At 44.9% G+C, this 20659-nt stretch overlaps 1 protein-coding gene and 1 pseudogene across 2 annotated transcripts in view; both read right to left on the bottom strand.

Annotated features, from left to right (window-relative positions):
- LOC147034071 (hepatitis A virus cellular receptor 2 homolog) overlaps positions 1–13626 on the bottom strand; it is a 55764-nt gene extending 42138 nt beyond the window's left edge. For both annotated transcript variants that reach the window (XM_085876091.1, XM_085876098.1), the window contains exon 1: positions 13514–13626. In XM_085876091.1, coding sequence (XP_085732217.1) covers positions 13514–13598 — 85 coding nt within the window. In that variant the 5' untranslated portion in view covers positions 13599–13626. The remainder of the gene's footprint in view (positions 1–13513) is intronic.
- Positions 9227–12273, bottom strand: LOC147034072 (uncharacterized; annotated as a pseudogene).
- Positions 13627–20659: the final 7033 nt, after the last annotated feature.

Below are 20659 nucleotides of genomic sequence, written 5' to 3' on the forward strand. Positions count from 1 at the left end.
TAGATTCACTTACCTTGGCAGTGATATTCATGTCTCCGCAGGTTGTGAGCCGGAGGTCAATAGACGTCTGGGTCGGGCCTGGGGAGTCATGGATTCACTGGATCGTGGGGTGTGGCGCTGCCGGTACCTGTGCGGGAGGACGAAAGTCCGAGTCTTCAGGTCCTTGGTACTTCCAGTCTTGCTCTATGGGTGCGAGACTTGGACTTTGACCAAGGATCTGAGACGGAGACTTAATTCCTTTGGTACCAGGTCTCTTCGAAGAATCCTTGGCTATCGCTGGTCGGATTTTGTGTCCAACGAGCGGTTGCTGAGAGAGACTCGGATGAGATTTGTTACCTGCATAGTCCGTGAGCGTCAGCTGCGGCTGTATGGACATGTGGCTCGTTTTCCTGACGCTGATCCTGCTCACCAGATTCTCTCAGCGAGGGAGTCTCATGAGTGGAGGAGGCCAGTGGGCCGACCACGTGCCTCATGGTTGCAGCAGGTTGACCATCATCTCAAGGAGATGGGGATGGGCCTGGCATCTACCTGGGGGATGGCCAGACGGAGGCCCCTGGAGTACCGGCGGAAAGTGGACGCAGCGACGCGCTGTTCTGGCACATGCTCCCATACCTGACCTTCGTTATGACTTCATAACTGCATATGTGGAATGCTGCATCTGATCAGTATGAAATTTTTGAGGTAATCAAGGGATAAAATAGTCCAAAGAAAAAAAAAATGATGACGTCATTGGTCACGTCATTCGGCAGCTTTATTGTTTAAAAAAAAACCTTCAACAACATTGACAACTAGGCTGAGGACAACAATGCGATTCTTCGGTAGTTATTTCAGTCCAGTAGGTAGCCTTTCCTTTTGTACAATTGGAAGTTTGTGGCGACTGAAATTCTGTAAGACTGAATCCTTGGACGAGATTTGGGTGAAAAGTTTATGTAAAAGCAAAGGAAGATGGGAGCCACCATGCCTGTACACTTCCCCTGGAATGCGTCAGAATCAGAAGCCTTAACCACCTTTAGTTGTTTCATAATGTTGCGGATTTTCTCGAGCGTTGGCACTACCATGAGGAGTGTGTTCAATTACCAAGTTTATATTTTCTTATTGTTTTGTATACATAGACGAGGCTCATGGAAGAGCTAAAAGTTTCTTCTGTAGCGTTCCTCTTGTACAGATCAACATGGAGAATTTGGACAATTTGTATACTGTACACATCAACAAAGGAAATTTATACAAATATTACACAGTACACATCGACATAGAGAATTTATACAATTAGTACCTGGTACACATCTTCATTGAGAAATTATACAATTAGTACATGGTGCACATCTACACAGAGAATTTATATAATTAGTACATGGTCTGCATCTACATAGATAATTTATACAATTGGTACAGAGTACACATCTACATTGAAGATTTATACAATTATTTCACAGTACACATCGACATAAATAATTTATACAATGAGTACATGGTACAAATCTACAGAGAAAAATTATAGAATTAGTACATGGCACACATCAACATCGAGAATTTATACATTTAGTACATGGTACACATCAACAATGAAAAATTGCACAATTAGTACACGGTACACATATACATAGATAATTTATACTAAATTTATACTATTACAGCACAGTGCATATCTACATTGAAAAATTGTACAATTAGTACACAGTACACATCTTTATAGAGAAATTGTACAATCAGTATATGATAAACATCTTCAGAGATAAATTATCCAATTAGTTTATGGTACACATCTACATGGAGAATTTATACAGTTAGTACACGGTACACATCTACATGGAGAATTTATACTAAATTTATACTATTACTACACAGTACATATCTATATCGAAAAATTGTACAATTAGTTTACGGTACACATCTACATTGAGAATTTATACGAAATTTATTATATTACTACGCAGTACATATCTACATTGAAAAATTGTACAATTAGTACACAGCACACATCTTTATAGAGAAATTTTACAATCAGTATATGGTGCACATCTTCAGAGATAAATTATCCAATGAGTTTATAGTACACATCTACATGGAGAATTTATACAGTTAGTACACGGTACACATCTACATGGAGAATTTATACAATTAGTATATGGTACACATCCACAAAGAGAATTTATACTAAATTTATACTATTACAACAGAGTACATATCTACATTGAAAAATTGTACAATTAGTACACAGTACACATCTTTATAGAGAAATTGTACAATCAGTACATGGTACACATCTTCAGAGATAAATTATCCAATGAGTTTATGGTACACATCTACATGGAGAATTTATACAGTTAGTACACGGTACACATCTCCATAGAGAATTTACACAATGACTACATGGTACACATCTACATGGAGAATTTATACAATTAGTATACGGTACACATCTACAAAGACAATTTATACAATTAGTACACAGTACACATCTCCATAGAGAATTTATACAATGACTACATGGTACACATCTACACAGATAATTTATACAATTCGTACATGGTACACATCTACATGGAGAATTTATACAATTAGTTTACGGTACACATCGACAAAGATAATTTATACAATTAGTACACAGTACACATCTCCATAGAGAATTTATACAATGACTACATGGTACACATCTACACAGAGAATTTATACAATTCGTACATGGTACACATCTACATGGAGAATTTATACAATTAGTTTACGGTACACATCGACAAAGAGAATTTATACAATTAGTACACAGTACACATCTCCATAGAGAATTTATACAATGACTACATGGTACACATCTACACAGAGAATTTATACAATTCGTACATGGTACACATCTACATGGAGAATTTATACAATTAGTTTACGGCACACATCTACAAAGATAATTTATACAATTAGTACACAGTACACATCTCCATAGAGAATTTTTACAAAGACTACATGGTACACATCTACACAGAGAATTTATACAATTAGTACACAGTACACATCTCCATAGAGAATTTATACAATGACTACATGGTACACATCTGCACAGAGAATTTATACAATTCGTACATGGTACACATCTACATGGAGAAATTATACAATTAGTATACCGTACACATCTACAAAGAGAATTTATACAATTAGTATACGGTACACATCTACCTGGAGAATTTATACAATTAGTATACGGTACACATCTCCATAGAGAATTTATACAATGACTACATGGTACACATCTGCACAGAGAATTTATACAATTCGTACATGGTACACATCTACATGGAGAAATTATACAATTAGTATACGGTACACATCTACAAAGATAATTTATACAATTAGTACACAGTACACATCTCCATAGAGAATTTACACAATGACTACATGGTACACATCAACATGGAGAATTTATACAATTAGTACATGGTACACATCTACATAGAGAAATTATACAATTAGTACATGGTCAACATCTACATAGAGAAATTATACAATTAGTACATGGTACACATCTACATAGAGAAATTATACAATTAGTACATGGTACACATCTACATAGAGAAATTATACAATTAGTACATGGTACACATCTACATAGAGAAATTATACAATTAGTACATGGTCAACATCTACATAGAGAAATTGTACAATTTGTATATGGTACACATCTGCATGGAGAATTTATACAATTAGTACACGGTACACATCTACCTAGAGAATTTGTATAATTTGTACATGGAACACATGTTATTTTTCTGTGTCAATCAATATGTTTGCAACAACTTAACCTTTCAATCCGTCACAAACTGAGGAGTCAACCAATGTGTGTCATTTCCATTGTATTTGAATGTTACTCAAGGAAAACTAGAAAATCGGACAGTGTAAGGAAGAGGAAATATGTAACACTCTTTGGTTCTCATCCTGGAACTCCACTCATGCTTGTTATAAGTTCGATCCACAGTGTTGTAGTTACAGTAGATAGAGAAGGTTTCATCTCTGATTCAACCTTTGTATTTACCTGCTTGTGTTCCCATCTGAATGTGTGTCATCTCTCCCTCCCCTGCCTTCCTCCTCTCTCTCTCCCTTCCATCCTTCTCCACTCCCTCCTTTCACCCTCCTCTATCCTTCCCCTCCCTCCTCTCTCCCACTTTCTCCACCCAAATTTCTCCACGAAACCATCAGTCCTTAACAGTTCCCTTAGCCAAGGGTGAGCGGTGGAGGTAGGAGCAGAGAAGAAAGAGAGAGAGAGAGAGAGAGGGATAGGATCTGGGTGGGAATGAGAGGGATCTGAGATGGAAATGGAGATGGAGGGAAGGAGAGACAGAGACAGGAGAGAGAGAGGAGAGGAAATACAGATGGGAGAGAGAGACAGAGAGAGAGAGAGAGAGAGAGAGAGAGAGAGAGAGAGAGAGAGAGAGAGAGAGAGAGAGAGAGAGAGAGAGAGAGAGAGAGAGAGAGAGAGAGAGAGAGAGAGAGAGAGGAGGGGTGAGAGAAAGAGAGAGAGAGAGATGAGAGAGAGGGGAGAGAGAGAGGGGGGGAGATGAGGGGGGAGAGAGAGAGAGAGAGAGAGAGAGAGAGAGAGAGAGAGAGAGAGAGAGAGAGAGAGAGAGAGAGAGAGAGAGAGAGAGAGAGATATATATATATATATATATATATATATATATAAATATATATATATATATATATATATATATAGAGATATTTGACTTTTGAAGTCCTTTTATTATCAAAAATACAAAAAAAAAAAAAATCGTTACATTAACCATTGGTACATAAAAGCAATGATACAAAGGAAGCTACAGAAAATTATTAATATGCAATTTAACAAATAGGAAAGAAAAGGAGGAGGAGGGGGGGGGGGAGAGAGAAGAAAAGAAAATAAAGAAAGATGAGAACGTTAACTTTGAACATGAATCAAAAGCACACTACAAAAGTATTATAAGTTGGTTCTCACGAACCTCAAAAATTACTTTGTGACACCAAGTATTGATGAACTCATCAAGCCTTTTATCATCTTGAGAGAAAGAAAATTCAAGTTTTATTCTCGCTCACACTAGAGCATTAAAGAAAAAACATTATGAGGCATTGCCTGATGGGTTTTCCATTAAAATTTTCTCTCCTTGAGAAATATATTGCCAGTTTGGCAGTTTCTAGGAAAATCTAAAAAGGATATTTGCCTTATTAGGCTTGGCATTTAAACCAAAAATAAAGGAACACAAAGAAAACACAACCTTCATTTTGTGTGACACAAAATTTAACCAATTAAATAAAGGAATCAATCTCACACGATTAATAAAAACATGGAAAACATCTTCTGAACATATACAAAATGGGCAACACGTAGATATAGGAGAAAATTTTTGAATTAGCCTCTTGGAAGGGACTATCCAGTGGATCAACCTCCATTGGAGATCACCTGACATTTTGCTTATGAGCTTGTTATACATAGAGTCCCACACAGGTTCAGAGGGGGGTCCGGCAGGCATCAGTCTCTTCCACCGGGTTACTCCGTTTAAAGGTGTATCCCCTCGCAGTTGTTTGATACAAGACTTGTAAAGTTCTTTGCTGCTCGTCTTTTAAAAGGGTTTTAACCCCATTCTAATGGGGGGTAAGTTGTTTGGAATAAACTGTATACATAATTTGGGAAAACCCCACTCATTAAACAGTGCATCATGTTCCTGGGTCCAAACTAATCTCAGTCGGAACCCTATGCGTGTGACTTCTCTCAAGATTTTTCAGATCACTCTTTTGGAGTGAGTTCCTGTTAGGTCGGCTATTTCCTGTGCAGATTTCCACCTAGAACCCGAAACATGCTGGAGGTGAAGTACTTTTGAGATTCCAGCTGATAAATAATGTTAGCAGAAGTCCCAACTTCTAGGAATACTGGGAAAGAGAAGATTAAAGAACAAAGGTTCTTGAGCGAATATCTTCGTTATATAGGTGCCCTGCTGGTGGCACACTGAAAGGCTCTGCCAGGCGTTCAAGACTCTGATGAAAATCAGAGAGAGAAGATGTGTGAAAACACTGAAGCAGGACCAGAAAGCATTCACGGCCATATCCGAGCCCTCCCGCTTGCTGCAGAATGTGAGAAGCCAGGAGATGGTTTGGTAATTGCTCTTCAGATAGCAATTTTTTCATTGAGCATTGCCGAAAGGCCATTGTCCGGCTCCTGATGTCAAACATCCCCTGGCCTCCTTCGACCAATGGACGGCAAATCATGGTTGGTCATAACCAGTGATGGCCTCCCCAGAAGAAGTCCAACAGTTGCTTTTGTACTCCAGTTAACAAGCCTTCCAGTGGTTGCAGGCAAATGAACCTGTGCCATAAAAAGGAGGAAACTAAATTGTTAATGAGCAGGACCCGACCTCTTTACGAAAGGTGGGACAGAGCTCTCTTCCACCAACTTAATATTTTTTTCCACCCGTTCAGGAACACCATCCCAGTTTTTCTAGCTATATTGTGGAGATCCCAGAAAACCCCCAAGATATTTGACACCTTCATACACCCATTTTAGCTTTGGAGGAAGATGTACTAGCGGGATTCGTGTCATTTCAGATAAATTGCTTTTCACACAGGGAACCCACAGAGCTTTGCTTTCTTCCGAGCTAAACTTTAAAGACGAAGCAGAACAAAACAAGTCTAAACACTTGACAAGAGCGGCAATGTCATTGTCATCCTTAACAACCACCGAGACATCATCCGCATATGCTGATAAAATAACTGAAGGGTACTCAGGAGATATAACTACTTCAGAGACGTTTCTCCTCAACAACACTAGAAGTGGCTCTAACACAAGGGTGAATAATAAGCCAGAGACTGGGCAGCCTTGCCTTACCCTCTGTACCTGTATGGGGGAAACAAGCTCATTGTTTACCTTAATTATACTGAATATATTATTATATAATAAGGCAATTGTAAGTCCTGAAATTAGCCACAAATCCATAAACTTCCAACACATGATACAGAAAGCCATGGTCTGTACTATCAAAAGCCTTTTCTAAATCAAGAAAAATTAAACCAAAGTCATTCTGTGCACAATTACCCTCCACCAAGTCTCTTGTGCAAAAAAAATGTTATCATATATATAGATCTGCCCGGTATACAATAACTCTGATCAGGATGGACCAGATCACCAATTACTTTTTCGAGTCGATTAGCCAAGGCTTTGGAAAGGATTTTATAATCAGTGTAAAGCAAAGAAACAGGTCTCCAATTCTTCATGCGTCGCAAGTCACAAGCCTTTGGAAGGAGGGACATCACCGCTCTTCTCAGGCGTAGAGGCAGTTCTCCATGCAACAAAGACGATTCCAAGAAGTGCATTAGTTCCTAACATTTTGGGGCCAACAGGCCTCAAAATTCCACATAAAATTCAGCCGGCAGGCCATAAATTCCGGGAGCACTTCCCGAGTCCATTTCAGTTAAGGCTTGGGTTAACTCCTCCTGCGTAATTGGCGAGTCCAATTCTCGACACTGGGGCTCAGTGAGAGAGGAAAATTGGTTCATAATTTAATCACAAACAGTTTGTTTTGTAAAGAGATTGGAGAAGAAATCCTTAACACACAACCTCATGGCACTGGGATTAATGACAACTCCGTTGGGGTCAAAGACAGAAAAGATAGTATTGGGTGACTTACTAGAGGAATCTAAACTTTAAAAAAAAAAGATTTACTAGGGGTATCTAATACCTTTAAGTTTTTAACACTTAGTCTGAGTAACAACCCAGCTGCTTTCTTTTGGATGAACTCTCTTAACTGAGTCTTCTTTTCAAGTAATAATTGATAACTTCCTGTATCATTGCTGTTTGCCAGTTTACTTTCTCGGTGTACAATGTCAGCTTCTAAACAAGCCATTGTTATATTCTTAACATTTGTAGTGTTTGCCCTGAACTGCTGCCAAAACACCCTAATCTGGGTTTTTGTATTGTCCCACCATAAATTCAATGAAGAAAAAGAGGATTTTCTTAGGATTTGGTTAGCCCAGAAGACTTGGAAAGCTTCTTTAAATAGATCATCTTCTAAAAGATTGGTATTAAATTTCCAAAATGCACTTCTATGTATTGATTGAGGGAGAAAAAGCCCCACGGTTACTAAGTGATGATATGAGAATATAGATGGAGAGAAATCTGGAGAGACCACAGTGTTCCTAAAGTGTGAGCATATATTGTTGCGAATCTGGAAGCTATGATCACACTCAACATTCAGGTCCTTTAGCTCAGTTATCTCGGTAAGTATGTGTTTTATAGATAGCTCCCCTTCCCTTGTATAATGGGTAAATCAATGTAAATGCGCTGATTTATTTTAATAGTTTGGAGTTTTATCGAGATTCTGCGAAGAAGAAGAAGAACCACCCTCCTCTGCAAAGAAGAAGAATGACCCTCCCACCCCTAGATTCTGAGACGTAAACAAGGATGACGGTTGATCAACTCCCGCCCTGGGATTTTCCCCGCGCGCCGGGAAGGGGGAAGGGGAGCACGTCGGAGCACATAAAAAGGAGTGAGTGAATCGGAGAGGAGTGAGCGAGCCAGCCAGCCAGTGAGTACTCCTGTCGTCATCGTCATCGTGGCCTAGGAGGTCTAGAAGCGCTTCTGTCGTCGTGGAAGGAGAAGTCCCTGTCGTCGTCATCGTGGTCTGAGAGGTCTGGGCTGGTCGTGGCCGTCTGGAACGTCTTCTTCCTCCTCCTCCTCCGGAGGGTCGAACTCGAGAGGGACCATCCGCCGAATGGCTGTCAAGGTTTTGGTGGCCGGGACAGGCGCCGACCGAGTCAGCCGGAAGACCGCATGAGGAGGAAAGGTCCAATATAGACCCTTACCTCCAGCTCACCTTCCCTCCGAGCTGGGGGTATTAATAAAGGCATTAGCCACCACTTATTTTGGGTGTGTGTGTGTGTGTCCGTGGCCCGTCTGGTAAGTAGTGAATTGTTTAAGTGCCTTTGCTGTATAAACTTGCATTTCTTATATTCGGTATAGCTCTGCCTTATGTGCTCCCTTCATTCCCCCATTGCATTATAAATAAACCCCCCATTTGTTCAATGTTTTCAGCTCGTTCGTGTCCATTCTTGCATTGACTGAGCGTGTCGTGTGCTGGGGAAAATTTGCAAGGCCGTTGTGCCGCCGTAAGGGGACATCTGGACCGACGGTTCTCGGTGATTGAACCACTCGGAATCGCACACGGAACGAGTGCGCTAAGTGGCTCATTTCCATACGAGTTCCGTCGAGGGTGTGAAGACTTGGTAGATCGCCACGTGGTCTCTTGGTATTTTGAGATTTGGAGAATAACCCTGTACCACGTGGTGGAAATATTGATGCTTCACGGTCCAAAACAAAGGACCCATCGACTCCGGACTTATCCGGGGTGACGATCTGAATTCCGGGCGATTGGTCGAGCCGACTCTACTGTTCCATCTGGTGGTCGTGCTCGTCGGCCGACGTCCCGGTCCCGCAACAATATATCATCGGTCGAGTCTGGCAAAGGAAAACCTCCCTCTGGTAAGACGACTCCACGTGAACTGGGATTCATTGGGGTAAAGTACCCTCCATACATCTAACAAACCAACCCGAGAAAATAAAAGCAATAAATCACTACAAGATTCGAGATGAGGTTCTGGTATATTCCTGTCCATTTCCGGGTTCAAAAGTCCAGTTAAAATCACCCCCAATGCAAACACAGCGACGTAAATCAACCGCCTGTAAGTGATTGATCGCAGACACAAAGAAAGCTTTCCGTTCTGTGCTCCCACTAAGTGCATACTCATTAAATAAAATAAAATGAACAAATGAAATGGAAGTGGTTAATGACTAGTTCAAGAGCGATAAACTGGCCTTTAACAATCTCCTGGAAGAAACATGACTCAGGTGTGAGCCCAGGTCTCAGTATGAAAGCAACACCGGCCAAAAGAGAGGACAAGTTGCTAAAAAAGCACTGTCCCCCAAAAAGACGACACCAATCCTACTCTACATTCTGAGTAATGTGTGTGTTTCCTGTCTAATAATAGTATGTCGATGTTATTCCGTCTAATAAGCTTTTCACTTGAGCTTGGCGGTTGTGGTTTGCACCTCCACCATTAATATTTATGGTACCAAAGGTGATTTTCTTCATTCAAAGGGTTTGGTTCGGTGTTGCCAAGTCTCAACACCGGCTCTCATAATGAATTTCGTGAGACGGTAAAACTGTGACTTTGTCAAGGAGAACTCATCGGCCTTTCTCATAATATCTTTGGCAGTTTGAATAAATGAAACTAGATCAGGAAATTTATCTTTGATAACAACATCTCGCTGTCTATAAGTTTCATTTAAGAAAGAAAACCAGTTGAGGAGCTATCATTGGCTGATCAGATGGAGACAGACAACTCGAGCACCTCAACATCCTCATCAGATTCTGACAAATCAGACAAGGTACCTCAGGGGTTGAGGATTTCATCCTCCGAAGTCACTAATGGAATGTTCAGAATCTCTGGGGATTCGCTGGAAAGTTCTCGTGTTTCCATCATTTTGATGATGTTCCTTATGCTCAGCTGGAGTTGAAATTGTGGTTTCACATTCTTGCGGAGCCTTATCTATCGATTCAATTGGAGATCCCAGAGTACAATTTTGAATTTGCATCGGTGAAGGGGCACTGAAGAGGAACGTGTTAAACGCTGTCTGCTCGTTCACATAACTTAGTGATGGTAACAGTTCATTTGGGGGTTTAACACCGTCTTTAGCATCACTATCTATTTCACCCATACAATTTATATTCTCAGAAGTAGTCTGCAAACTTTGAGACGTATTTTCCTCAACTACAGGACCTACTTCATGATCTTTTTTCCCAATACAGGTCGAAACATGAGGAACACATTGAGGTGTATTTTCAGCTACACTGTCCTCCAATACTACCTTGTTTGCAGTACCGATAGAAAGACTAACAGCTGATGCTCTCCGGTTTTTTTTAAATAATAATGGGATCCTCAATCATTGCTTCACCACATGACGAATCCGCAGGAATCGTCGACAAATTTGTATTTACCTCATTTACCAAAATAGGAAGTGAAATACTATCATTTTCGACACCTAGTACCGCGGTATTGTTATCATTCGTCTCACTGCAGGTGAGAACAGCAGGAACAGTTAAACCAATGGGATTCACTACAGTCTTTTCAATGGGGTTTGAGGTATTTATATCCTTTTTACAATCCACATCTACATGACCATATTCACCACACTTTAAACACCAAATTTTAGGGCAGAAACGTTTCACATGACCAAAGGTTCCACAGAGAAAGCACGCTAACGAGGCCGACGAGGCATATACTTGATACTGGCGATCATTGAGATTTACCTTGAACGAAATGTTCAACCCCGTGTCGTCACCACGATCGGGAAGTACCATGTACACCTGTCGATGGAAACTCATTACGTGTTTTATCCTCTTGTCACTGCTCCTTAGGGGGATCATTGACATTCTCGAGACAACTGTTCCATAACAAGACAGGACTGACAATAATATATCATTCGGTAAGAATGGTGGAGCATTAGACACAACGATTTTTACTGCAGGAGTATCCATGGGGGATATTATCACAAAACACCATTATCACTAACATAAAAACACCATTATGGGTGGTTAATTTTCACTCACAACATCGTGAACAAAATTTTCATTAGACACGAACACAACAACTTTCTGATTCATTGGCGACGCAGCGCGAACATGTTCAAAACCGATTATATTCCCGACTGCAAGGACGACGTCCTCAGTGAGGATTCCTTCTGGCGGAACACACACAAGCTCATGTTTCCGAGTTAAATTATAATTTAATTATCAAACTTTGATAATTATCAAACTTTGACAAACTTTGTTTGATAATTATCAAACACCACATACTGAGGGCATGTATTCGCCATAACGGCAATTTAACTAACACCACTTTGCTCAGATCAGGCAAAAAGGTCAAAAGTAAGCAAAACAAAATAAATTAATAATAATCCAAAAGATTAATAAAGTCTCATCAACACTGGGTAGGCCACACCCAAGTAGGCCCGCTCTAACTCTTTCTCTCTCTCAAGGACAGAGGGTGTAGAAAACACAACTAGAGAGAAAAAATGAGACAAACACAGCAGGATAGGAGGAGAAGGAAAGAGGGGAGGCAGGAAGGAGAAAACCCCACGAGTAACTCACCACAGCACAGAGCGGCTGCAGCAAGCGGCCATGACACCACACCCAACCAACAGAATACCACCAGGGGGGTGAGAGAGAGAGAGGGAGAGGGGTGAGAGAGATGAGGAGGAGAGAGCGAGGAGATGGAGGGAGAGGGAGAGAGAGAGAAGAGAGAGGGGAGAGAAGAGAGGAGAGAGAAAAGAGAGAGGGGGAGATCGAGAGAGAGAGGAGGGGAGAGAGGAGATCGAGAGAGAGAGAGAGAGAGAGAGAGAGAGAGAGAGAGAGAGAGAGAGAGAGAGAGAGAGAGAGAGAGAGAGAGAGAGAGAAAGAGAAAGAGAAAGAGAAAGAGAAAGAGAAAGAGGAGAAGAGAAGAGAAGAGAGGGAGGGAGAGAGAGAAAGATGAGATGAGATGAGGGAGAGAGGGACGACCCAGCTATAAACTATCATCCTAGTGTTTCACAAGCAGTGCGATTCGTCAATGTGTGTGCCATCTCTCGGCTGGACGTTCAACTGGGTGCTGCATCTGCCGGAATCCTCGCCCCTCTCCTTTCCTTTCCCCCTCTCCCCCTTTGCACTCTCCCCTCCCCTCCCTCTCCCTCCTCCCCTTTTCCCTCTCCCTCTCTCACCTCTCTACCTCTTTCTGACTCTTCTCCCTCTCTCCCTCCTCTCCTCCCTCCTCTCCCTCTTTCTCCGCTCTCCCCTTAATACTCCCGTCAACGAAGCGACGGTGGTATTTGATGGTATAAAATAAAATGATGACACTGTATTTACAAACTCCTCCACGAACCAGAGATAAAATTTAAATAATTAATGATGAAACAGTGCAGCTTTCAGGGTTGGTTGAAATTGCTGAGATTGTGTAACAGGGAAAGGGTTAGGTTGTCACAAAGAGAATAAAAACATAATTCTTATTTTAATAAATACACTTTAATCAGTCGTAAGGATTGTCTTGACTTGTTTTACTCCTTATACTGGACCTGTGGAAACTCTTGTCTGTGTTGGCCTTTCTTCTTTCTCCATTTTACTGTCATTTTTGCTATAATTTGTATTCTTCTTCTTCTATTCAGGTTTAAATTTCTCTCTTTGCCCATGAGTGTTTTGTAATTTAGATAACCATTATATTTATTTTGTCCGTTTCGTGCTATTTCTCCTTATGTAATCACTATCATTACAACTGCCCAGAAAAAGTACTTTATCTAATGTTGTCTCAGACAGTGTTTACCTCTTTTTATTTATATTACTCACCCTCTAATCTGTGAAATATACACAGAAAGAAAATATAATTAATCCACATATTTTCATATCAAGGGTAACTTTTAATACACTGAGTCAAATGCACACCTTTAACACACAATGGAAAAATCTGCTTGTATGATCCTTACCTTGTAAAAGAGCTACCCAGTAAAGAAGCTGCCAAGGAGGAATAGGAATTTGGGGGGAATGGTGGGAAAACATTGAGAGAGACATTGCAGAGAGTGTAATCGAACACAATGGAGAAGAGATTTATATATTTTAATATCACAGAGAATTCAGGAACAAGGATAGATGACGTGTCAACTTCCCATGAATGGATTAACAGAGAAATTGGGTAAATCTCTTCCTTCCCTTTTGGATGTTTGTGCAATTGCATGACATGAACCAGAAAAATTGATTTTATAAAAACTCAATTTGTAATACTGTACTCTCCGACTCCGACATTCGGAGACTTACATTTGCGGACCCCGCGTATGCACAGTTCATAAAATGTGATCTTCTTTGACATTCGCAGCCGTGCTTCATGTATTCATGGGTTTTTTTTTTTCGCGTATTCACGATTTTTCATGGGTTTTTTGATTCTCCCTTATGAATCACGAACAACCAGAAACCTATTCCCTTTTTCCCCATTTAGCTCATGTTTTCCCATTTTCCTCATTTCCTCATTTCCCCATTTTTCCCCATCAGACAGAATCAATATCGGTATCTGAGCTCAAAATACATTGTTGGAACTGGGTGGGTTCTGAGTGTGACGGCACTGGCGGCAATCGAAAATCGACACTTCATGGGTTTTTATCAGCACTTTGTGATTGGCAAAAAAAAAATTCAGTTTTGTTTTCCTTTAAATTAGACCGTGTAATGATTTTCATTGGTTTTCAGAAAGAAAAATTATGTTTGGGTTTCCCTTTAAGGGGTGTAAAGGTCTAAAGGGTATAAAGGTCGAAAGGGTGTAGGGTGGTCTAAAGTGTCAAAATGGAAGGTAAAAGCAGTCTGAGGGTCTTGGGGTCTTCAGCGGTCTTAGGGCTCTTGGGAGTCTTCAGAGTCTTGGATGTCTTGAGAGGTCTTAAGGGTGTTTAAGGTTCTTAAGGGTCTTGTGGGTCTGAAAGGTCAAAGGGATCTAAAGGATGTAAATTTCTAACAGCATCTAAACTCTAAAGTCTAAAGGGTCTTCAAAAGTCTAAGGGGTCTCAGCAGTCTAAAGGGTCAACAGGTACATTCCAATGGTACGTAATTAATAGACATATGTGTAGTCAGGATGCAACTGACGTTCAAACAGCACATAATTAAGAAACTATACTGAGGCCTCATGGATAACTTCATGAATGAAAGGTCGTTTTTTGCATATATATATATATATATATATATATATATATATATATATATATATATATATATATATATATATATATATATATATATATATATATATATATATATATATATTGTTGTGGTTGACCAAATTCGCAAACCACCATTCAGGTCCCTTGGGTGAGATATCTCGGTAAGTATATGTGTAGTTAGGCCCAAACCCGTTGTCTAGAGGGAATAAATGTCATTCATGCGTGCTGCGACTCTTCAGGATAGCCGTTTTTCTTTTACTATCTTTATTTTGGACCAGCCACCATCTCTACCACCACCAACCACGTCTCAACAGTCATCACAACATCAACCACCCACCACAACGCCGCTTCACCACAACAGCCACGACCTTTACCGTCACACCTCGCAACCGTCGCATCGCCACCGTTCTTGCGCCGCTTGTGGGTACCGGTACTGGACTCGTGCAGGGCGCGCACCGAACAGCGTGTACAAAACATCACGGACTTTCCGCAGAAAAACGCAAGAAAACGACTCACGCCCACTTTTGTTCCGTCCAATCGGTGAGCGAGGGGGGATTTGGCCCCGCCTCCAGGGCGTTGGAGGGCGGTGGCTATATGCAAATTCATGGATCAAAAAGCATTCACGCCCACTTTTTCTCGGGCCAATGGGGAGCGAGGTGAAAGGTCGAAGGCAGGGGGTCAAAGGCGAAGCCACGGGGCTTATATAAGCGGCTGCGTTCATCAGAAAGGGGGTGTGCGTTGGAAAGAGTGAGATCGGAGTTCAAGAGAATCGTCGGTGGAGCTGGAAGGAAGTTGCGCGTTGGAAAGAGCTGTGCGTTGGAACGAGTTGTCGGCGGAGCTGTGGAGAGGTGGCGGCGGCGAAGACGGACGAGGGGGTGCTCGCGTCGGTGCCGGGAGCTGAAGGCGGGAGGCCGACGGTGCGACCTGGTCGAGGTGGAGACGCTCGTCACGGGACCCGAGACAGAATAAAAATCCTCCTCTCCCCGAGCATCAGCAACCCCCTCCTGTTTCCCCCCGCGCTGAGATAGTGTGACAAAAGGGGGCCCCCTTCCCACCCCCTACCAGACACTGTCCGCGAGGCCCGCGGAGTTGGGGCACCATCGCCACTTCGCGCCTCATCATCAGACGGGTAGGCTGGACCCGGTCTCGGCCCCAGGCCCGCCTCATCCTTGAGGGTGTTCTTTTTCTTGGTTTTGGGTATGTGTTGTCGGCGCCGTCTGTGAAGTAGAATTGTATAAGTGTTGCCGTGTGCTCGGTAGTCGGATAGCTCTGCATTGTGTCTTCGCTTTTACATTTGCTTTTTGTGTAAAATTGCATTGTGTTTCTTTTCCTTTTACATGTGCTTTTGGTGGAATTGTATATGTGTGCTTTCCGTTCATCGCGAATAAATGTGCTTTATGTTGAACTGTTTCCCGCTTCGCTTCGTCATTTCTTTCATTGAATCCCCATCTTGCTTCACGTAAAGGGTTGGTCCTGGGCTAAGACGCCCGATAATTAATCGAACCGTCGAGGCCGACGAATAACACCGCTCGGTTATCCCGATAGTACGGAACGGGTCGCTTAAGTGGCCCGTGTCCGAAGTCGACCTGCGGCGAGGTGCGATCGCCCGGTCTACCCTCCGTGTGGGTACTTAGGTAGGTCGAATTTGGCGAGCAACCCTATCCCACGCGGGGGCCGATTGGCTCGATCGCGGTGAGACCGAAAGGTCCACCCGTGACTGGTTCCCGGCGTTAGTCCGAGAGGGTCACGACTGGATTGTCCGTCCGGTGGGCGACGTGCCGTGATTCGAGTTACGTGGCCGTTCGCACGCCGGCGGGCGCGAATTCGCGACACTGGTGTCAGGAGTGGGATACAAACTCATCGCCCTCCTCGCAGCACTGGTAACGGAGAACGGTAAAACGGGCTGTCCTGTCTCCAATTAAATTCACGGGAATCGGTCCAGGGGTGAGAGAAGCGACCCCCGATTCCCTCCAAATTACGAGCGATTCAAATTAACCCTTTAAGAGAAGCAAGATGGCGTCTCAAGGCGAGCGGGAGCCGGGGGTATTAGAAATGGATGTAGAATGTGTAGAATCCATGGCTCAGGATGAAATACCCGTGCAGGAAATGTTAATTGTACAGGAAAACGAACTCGCCCAACTGAACCCAGAGGCCGAAATGGGTGCGGCAGCGGCCGCGGTGTATGACACCTCCCCTCCCCCTCTCCACCAAAACCTCCCGACCCCTGCCGAAACGGCTCACTCAAGCGCACCCGACATGGCCCAGCTATGCGCCATGCTGGCGGCAATGACAAACGAAATGAAAGGAATGAACGAAAAGATGGATACAAATACAAATGAAATGAAAAACGAAATGAACAAGCAAATAAACGGAATGGAAGCAAACATGAAGGAGGAAATGAAAGAGCTGCGGGGTGAGACGCAGAACATGGGCCGATGCCTGCAGGCGGGCATGAAGGCCGTGACCAGGGAGCTGGGAATGGCGACTCCACGTGTGGGAGCAAACGAGCTGGAAGGGGGTGCAGCGGCTGACAGGCCCGCGGTTGAGGCGGGTAAGAAAATAATTCGGGGGGCGTGTTGGGCGAGGGTCGTGACAGAAGAATCGACGGTGACCAAAAGGGAAAAATTAAATGGGGAGACCAAAACGTGTGAGACGAGACACGAGGTGACGACAACGGAAATAATAGTTGAGACAAGGGAGGTAAAGGGTGAAGAGTTGGCAGAGACACGGGAGACAGAAAAAATAGAGGAGAGACTACACGATGAAGACGGGGTAAGTGACGCACACACACACACGGAGGTAGTAGAGGACAATGGGGGTGAGCTCGCGGAGCGTGTCGGGACCCAGTGCGAGCAGCTGGTTGGCCTCCTCCAGGAACGAGGGGAGGGAGTATGCCCCCTTGAGGCGAGTCACGACCAGGTGAGTTCGGTCGTGCTTTGCGAGGTTGAGGGGAGGAGTGCTGCGAACGGGTGATTGGAGAGCTTGGGGGGTATAGAGGCCCCGGAGACCCTTGTGGGGACACGAATCCCCAGTGTAGTTATCCCTGTGTGTGTGGTGCAAGGTGTGAGTGCGTCCCCGTGTGTGAGTGGTGTGGTGGCGATGGTGCCGGAGTACGTGCTTCCCAGCACGCCGTGTGTGGATGAGGCACCGTGTGTGGAAGAGGCCGTGTGTGTGGATGAAACGGCCAGTATGAGTGAGGCACCGCGGGTGAGTGCCCCCGCGTGTGTAAGTAGTATGGTTTGTGTGAGTAGTGAGGCACGCGTGAGTGAACGGCCGAATGCAAGGGAGACCGTGTGTGTGAGAGAGCGGTATGTAAGGGAGATGTCGGTGGGCATGCGGGAGCACGCAGCCGCGTCTCCGGGTGTGAATGTAATGGAATGGACTGTGAGCGTCGTGACACGCAGGTGTGCGTGGGTCGAATGGCGACGACGACGACAGAAGAAAGAAAGCCGAGTGGCGGCTGTAGCTGTTTCGGGAACCGTGCCGGGTTCACCCAGCAGTGAGCACGAGGTTCGTGCTGTGCAACGCACGAGACCGCCACGTGCTCGCTTGCGAGAGTGAAGTCCCGGTCCGGAAACGCACGCGGTGGATTTGCCGATCCCGCGGACGGACAAAGTTTAGGCAGGATTACGGATTTGGACCGGACGGGTTCTCCACGCGATCGTGTGTGTTAAGCTCCAACGGGCAAAGCACATGTGTTCGCGTGGGGAACCCCTCGAGACGTGGGGCTTGTGTTTTTTTATGCGCACGGTAACGCCATGGCTGCACGTGGGGTTGGAATCCGGCAGGAGGGGTATCCCTGCCGGATGGTACCGTCCAAGGAGGGACGAGGAACACGTGCAGCTGCATGACGTCACGGGCAGGTGCAAAGTGCGCGAGCTGTGGGTTGCCGCGCTGGTGATGCGCATGAAAAAAAAAAAAACAAGCCTCACTTTCGGGTGCACAGGATTCCTGGGCAAGGGGTGGAAGACCCCCTTCCCTGGGCACAGGATGGAAACTAGTTAGGGGGAAGGGTTAGCATAGCTAGACCGGCTCCATGGGGCAGGGGTAAGTCCTCATGGGGTCCGTGGAATGGATTAGTTAGAGGGATTTAGTGAGCTTTAGGTTGGGAAATTGATTAATGGGATTATTTTGGAGACAGTGACAGACTTGTGAATGTGTAGAGTTGACGTAGTTTAGCTACGTAGTGTTAAAAGGAACGTGCTATAGTTTAAGGGATGACGTGGGAGCACGAGTTAGTTAGGGGAGGTAGTTAGGAGGATGGCAGAGTTCGGTGGTGTGTGTGTTGAAGAGTTGGTGAGTGGATTGGAAGCATGTGCTTGGTGAGTGAGTGAGGCCAGCGGGTCTGTGTGAGTGGAGCGAATGGGGAATGCATGGTGCGATGAGTGATTGGGGGGAGGAGTGACTCCCGCCCAAGGGACCCCGGGGTCAGAGTAAAGTGAGTTAGCTGGGTTAGCCAAATTGAAAAAATGGAGGTTGTTTTGTTGTTGGTGTGAATGTAGGCTCGAAACCCGTTTGGAGGGGTGCAGGAGCCCTGTTGACGGGTTGGGAGCGTGGCTGCGAAAGGTGAGTATCGCTGAGTGGGTACCCCGGGCACCAGGCCAGTCGGCCGTAGTAGGCCAAGGGCCCATGGGGGGGCCGGGATAGGGTAGTGGGCACGGGTGCGCCTGCTTGGTGCGGGGGCCCGGAGCGCCATTGGCCGCGTGGGCAGTGTTGTGGGCACGGGTGACCCTCGGAAAGGGCCCCGGGAGGCCAGCCTGCCACGTGTGCGTTTCAGGGGAGGTGCCATGGGGGGCACTCCCCGGTGTTAGGGAGCTGGTAGGCTTGGAGGCAGTGTAGTGCCTGGGGGTGCCATCGTCGGAGAATCGGCAGAGGGTCGTGCCTGCCAAAGGGAGCCACGTGTCCCAGCCATGAGACCGTGTGAGGGCACGGAGAGAAAATTGGGGGGGCGAGGCCCGAAATCGTGAGGACACCAACACAGGCGACGGGAATCTGGGTTGTTAGAACCAATAGTTTAAGCGAGAGGCGCTTGTTGAAAGCCCCGGGGTAGTTTAACAGTTAAATGGTTAGGGTAGATTAGGAGATGTACCCCTCCGCACCATCCATCCCCTCGCTGTCGTTGTGGGCCGCTGGACCCACTTGGTGTTAAGATCGCCGAACTCTGGGGAGGCCATTCTGAGGCTTCGTTGGGCCTCGACACAGGACGCTAGCTCTCCCTTATTCCCCTCCGGGAAGGGAACGTAGGGGTTGGGAGTAGGCTAGGTGACAGGATAGGTTAGCCGAACAAAGACGATAAAGGGGGTTAGGGGACGATTTATAGTGGGGAAGTAAAAATAAAAACAAAAAAATAAGTTGGGGCTAAATTGGGGTTTGACAAATTAAGGGAGTGGGTATGTACAGTGACAGGCAAAGGCGATAGGTGGGAGGGAGACAGGTAGGTAGGTCCGAGCCCGCCTTCCAAGTGGCCAGCACCACCGCACTCCCTCCACCAACCTCCACGGAACGGCAAAGGCTGGCCAACTTCATCGGCAGCTGTTGTTTTGCTGCAAGGCCTGTGCCATCGGCTGGCCGTGTTTTGCTTCAAGGCCTGTGCCGGCCACTTCATCTGCTGGCTGTTTTTCTTCAAGGCCTGTGCCGGCCAGTTCATCTGCCGGCTGTGTTTGCCTGCAGCGGCCTTCTTCTGCGGGCTGTGTTTGCCTGCTGCCTTTGCCATGCCATGCCCACTACCCACGTTCACCAGCCCCGTTCAATTTTGCTTTCCCCCCCCCACCTGTTCATTTCCATGTGCGCCAGGATCCGCAAGGCAACAGTTTGCAAGCTGCGAGAACTGCCCTGTTGGCAGCTACAACACGGGCCTGCAGTGGCGGCCCGTGCACCGTGTTTGTGTCCATCCATCTATCCGTTGTGTTCATTGCGTGTGCCACCTGAGCTGGC

This window comes from Eptatretus burgeri, chromosome 1 (genome assembly GCF_056783735.1).
Source record: "Eptatretus burgeri isolate ZD-2024b chromosome 1, Ebu_testis_v1, whole genome shotgun sequence".
Taxonomy (NCBI): domain Eukaryota; kingdom Metazoa; phylum Chordata; class Myxini; order Myxiniformes; family Myxinidae; genus Eptatretus; species Eptatretus burgeri.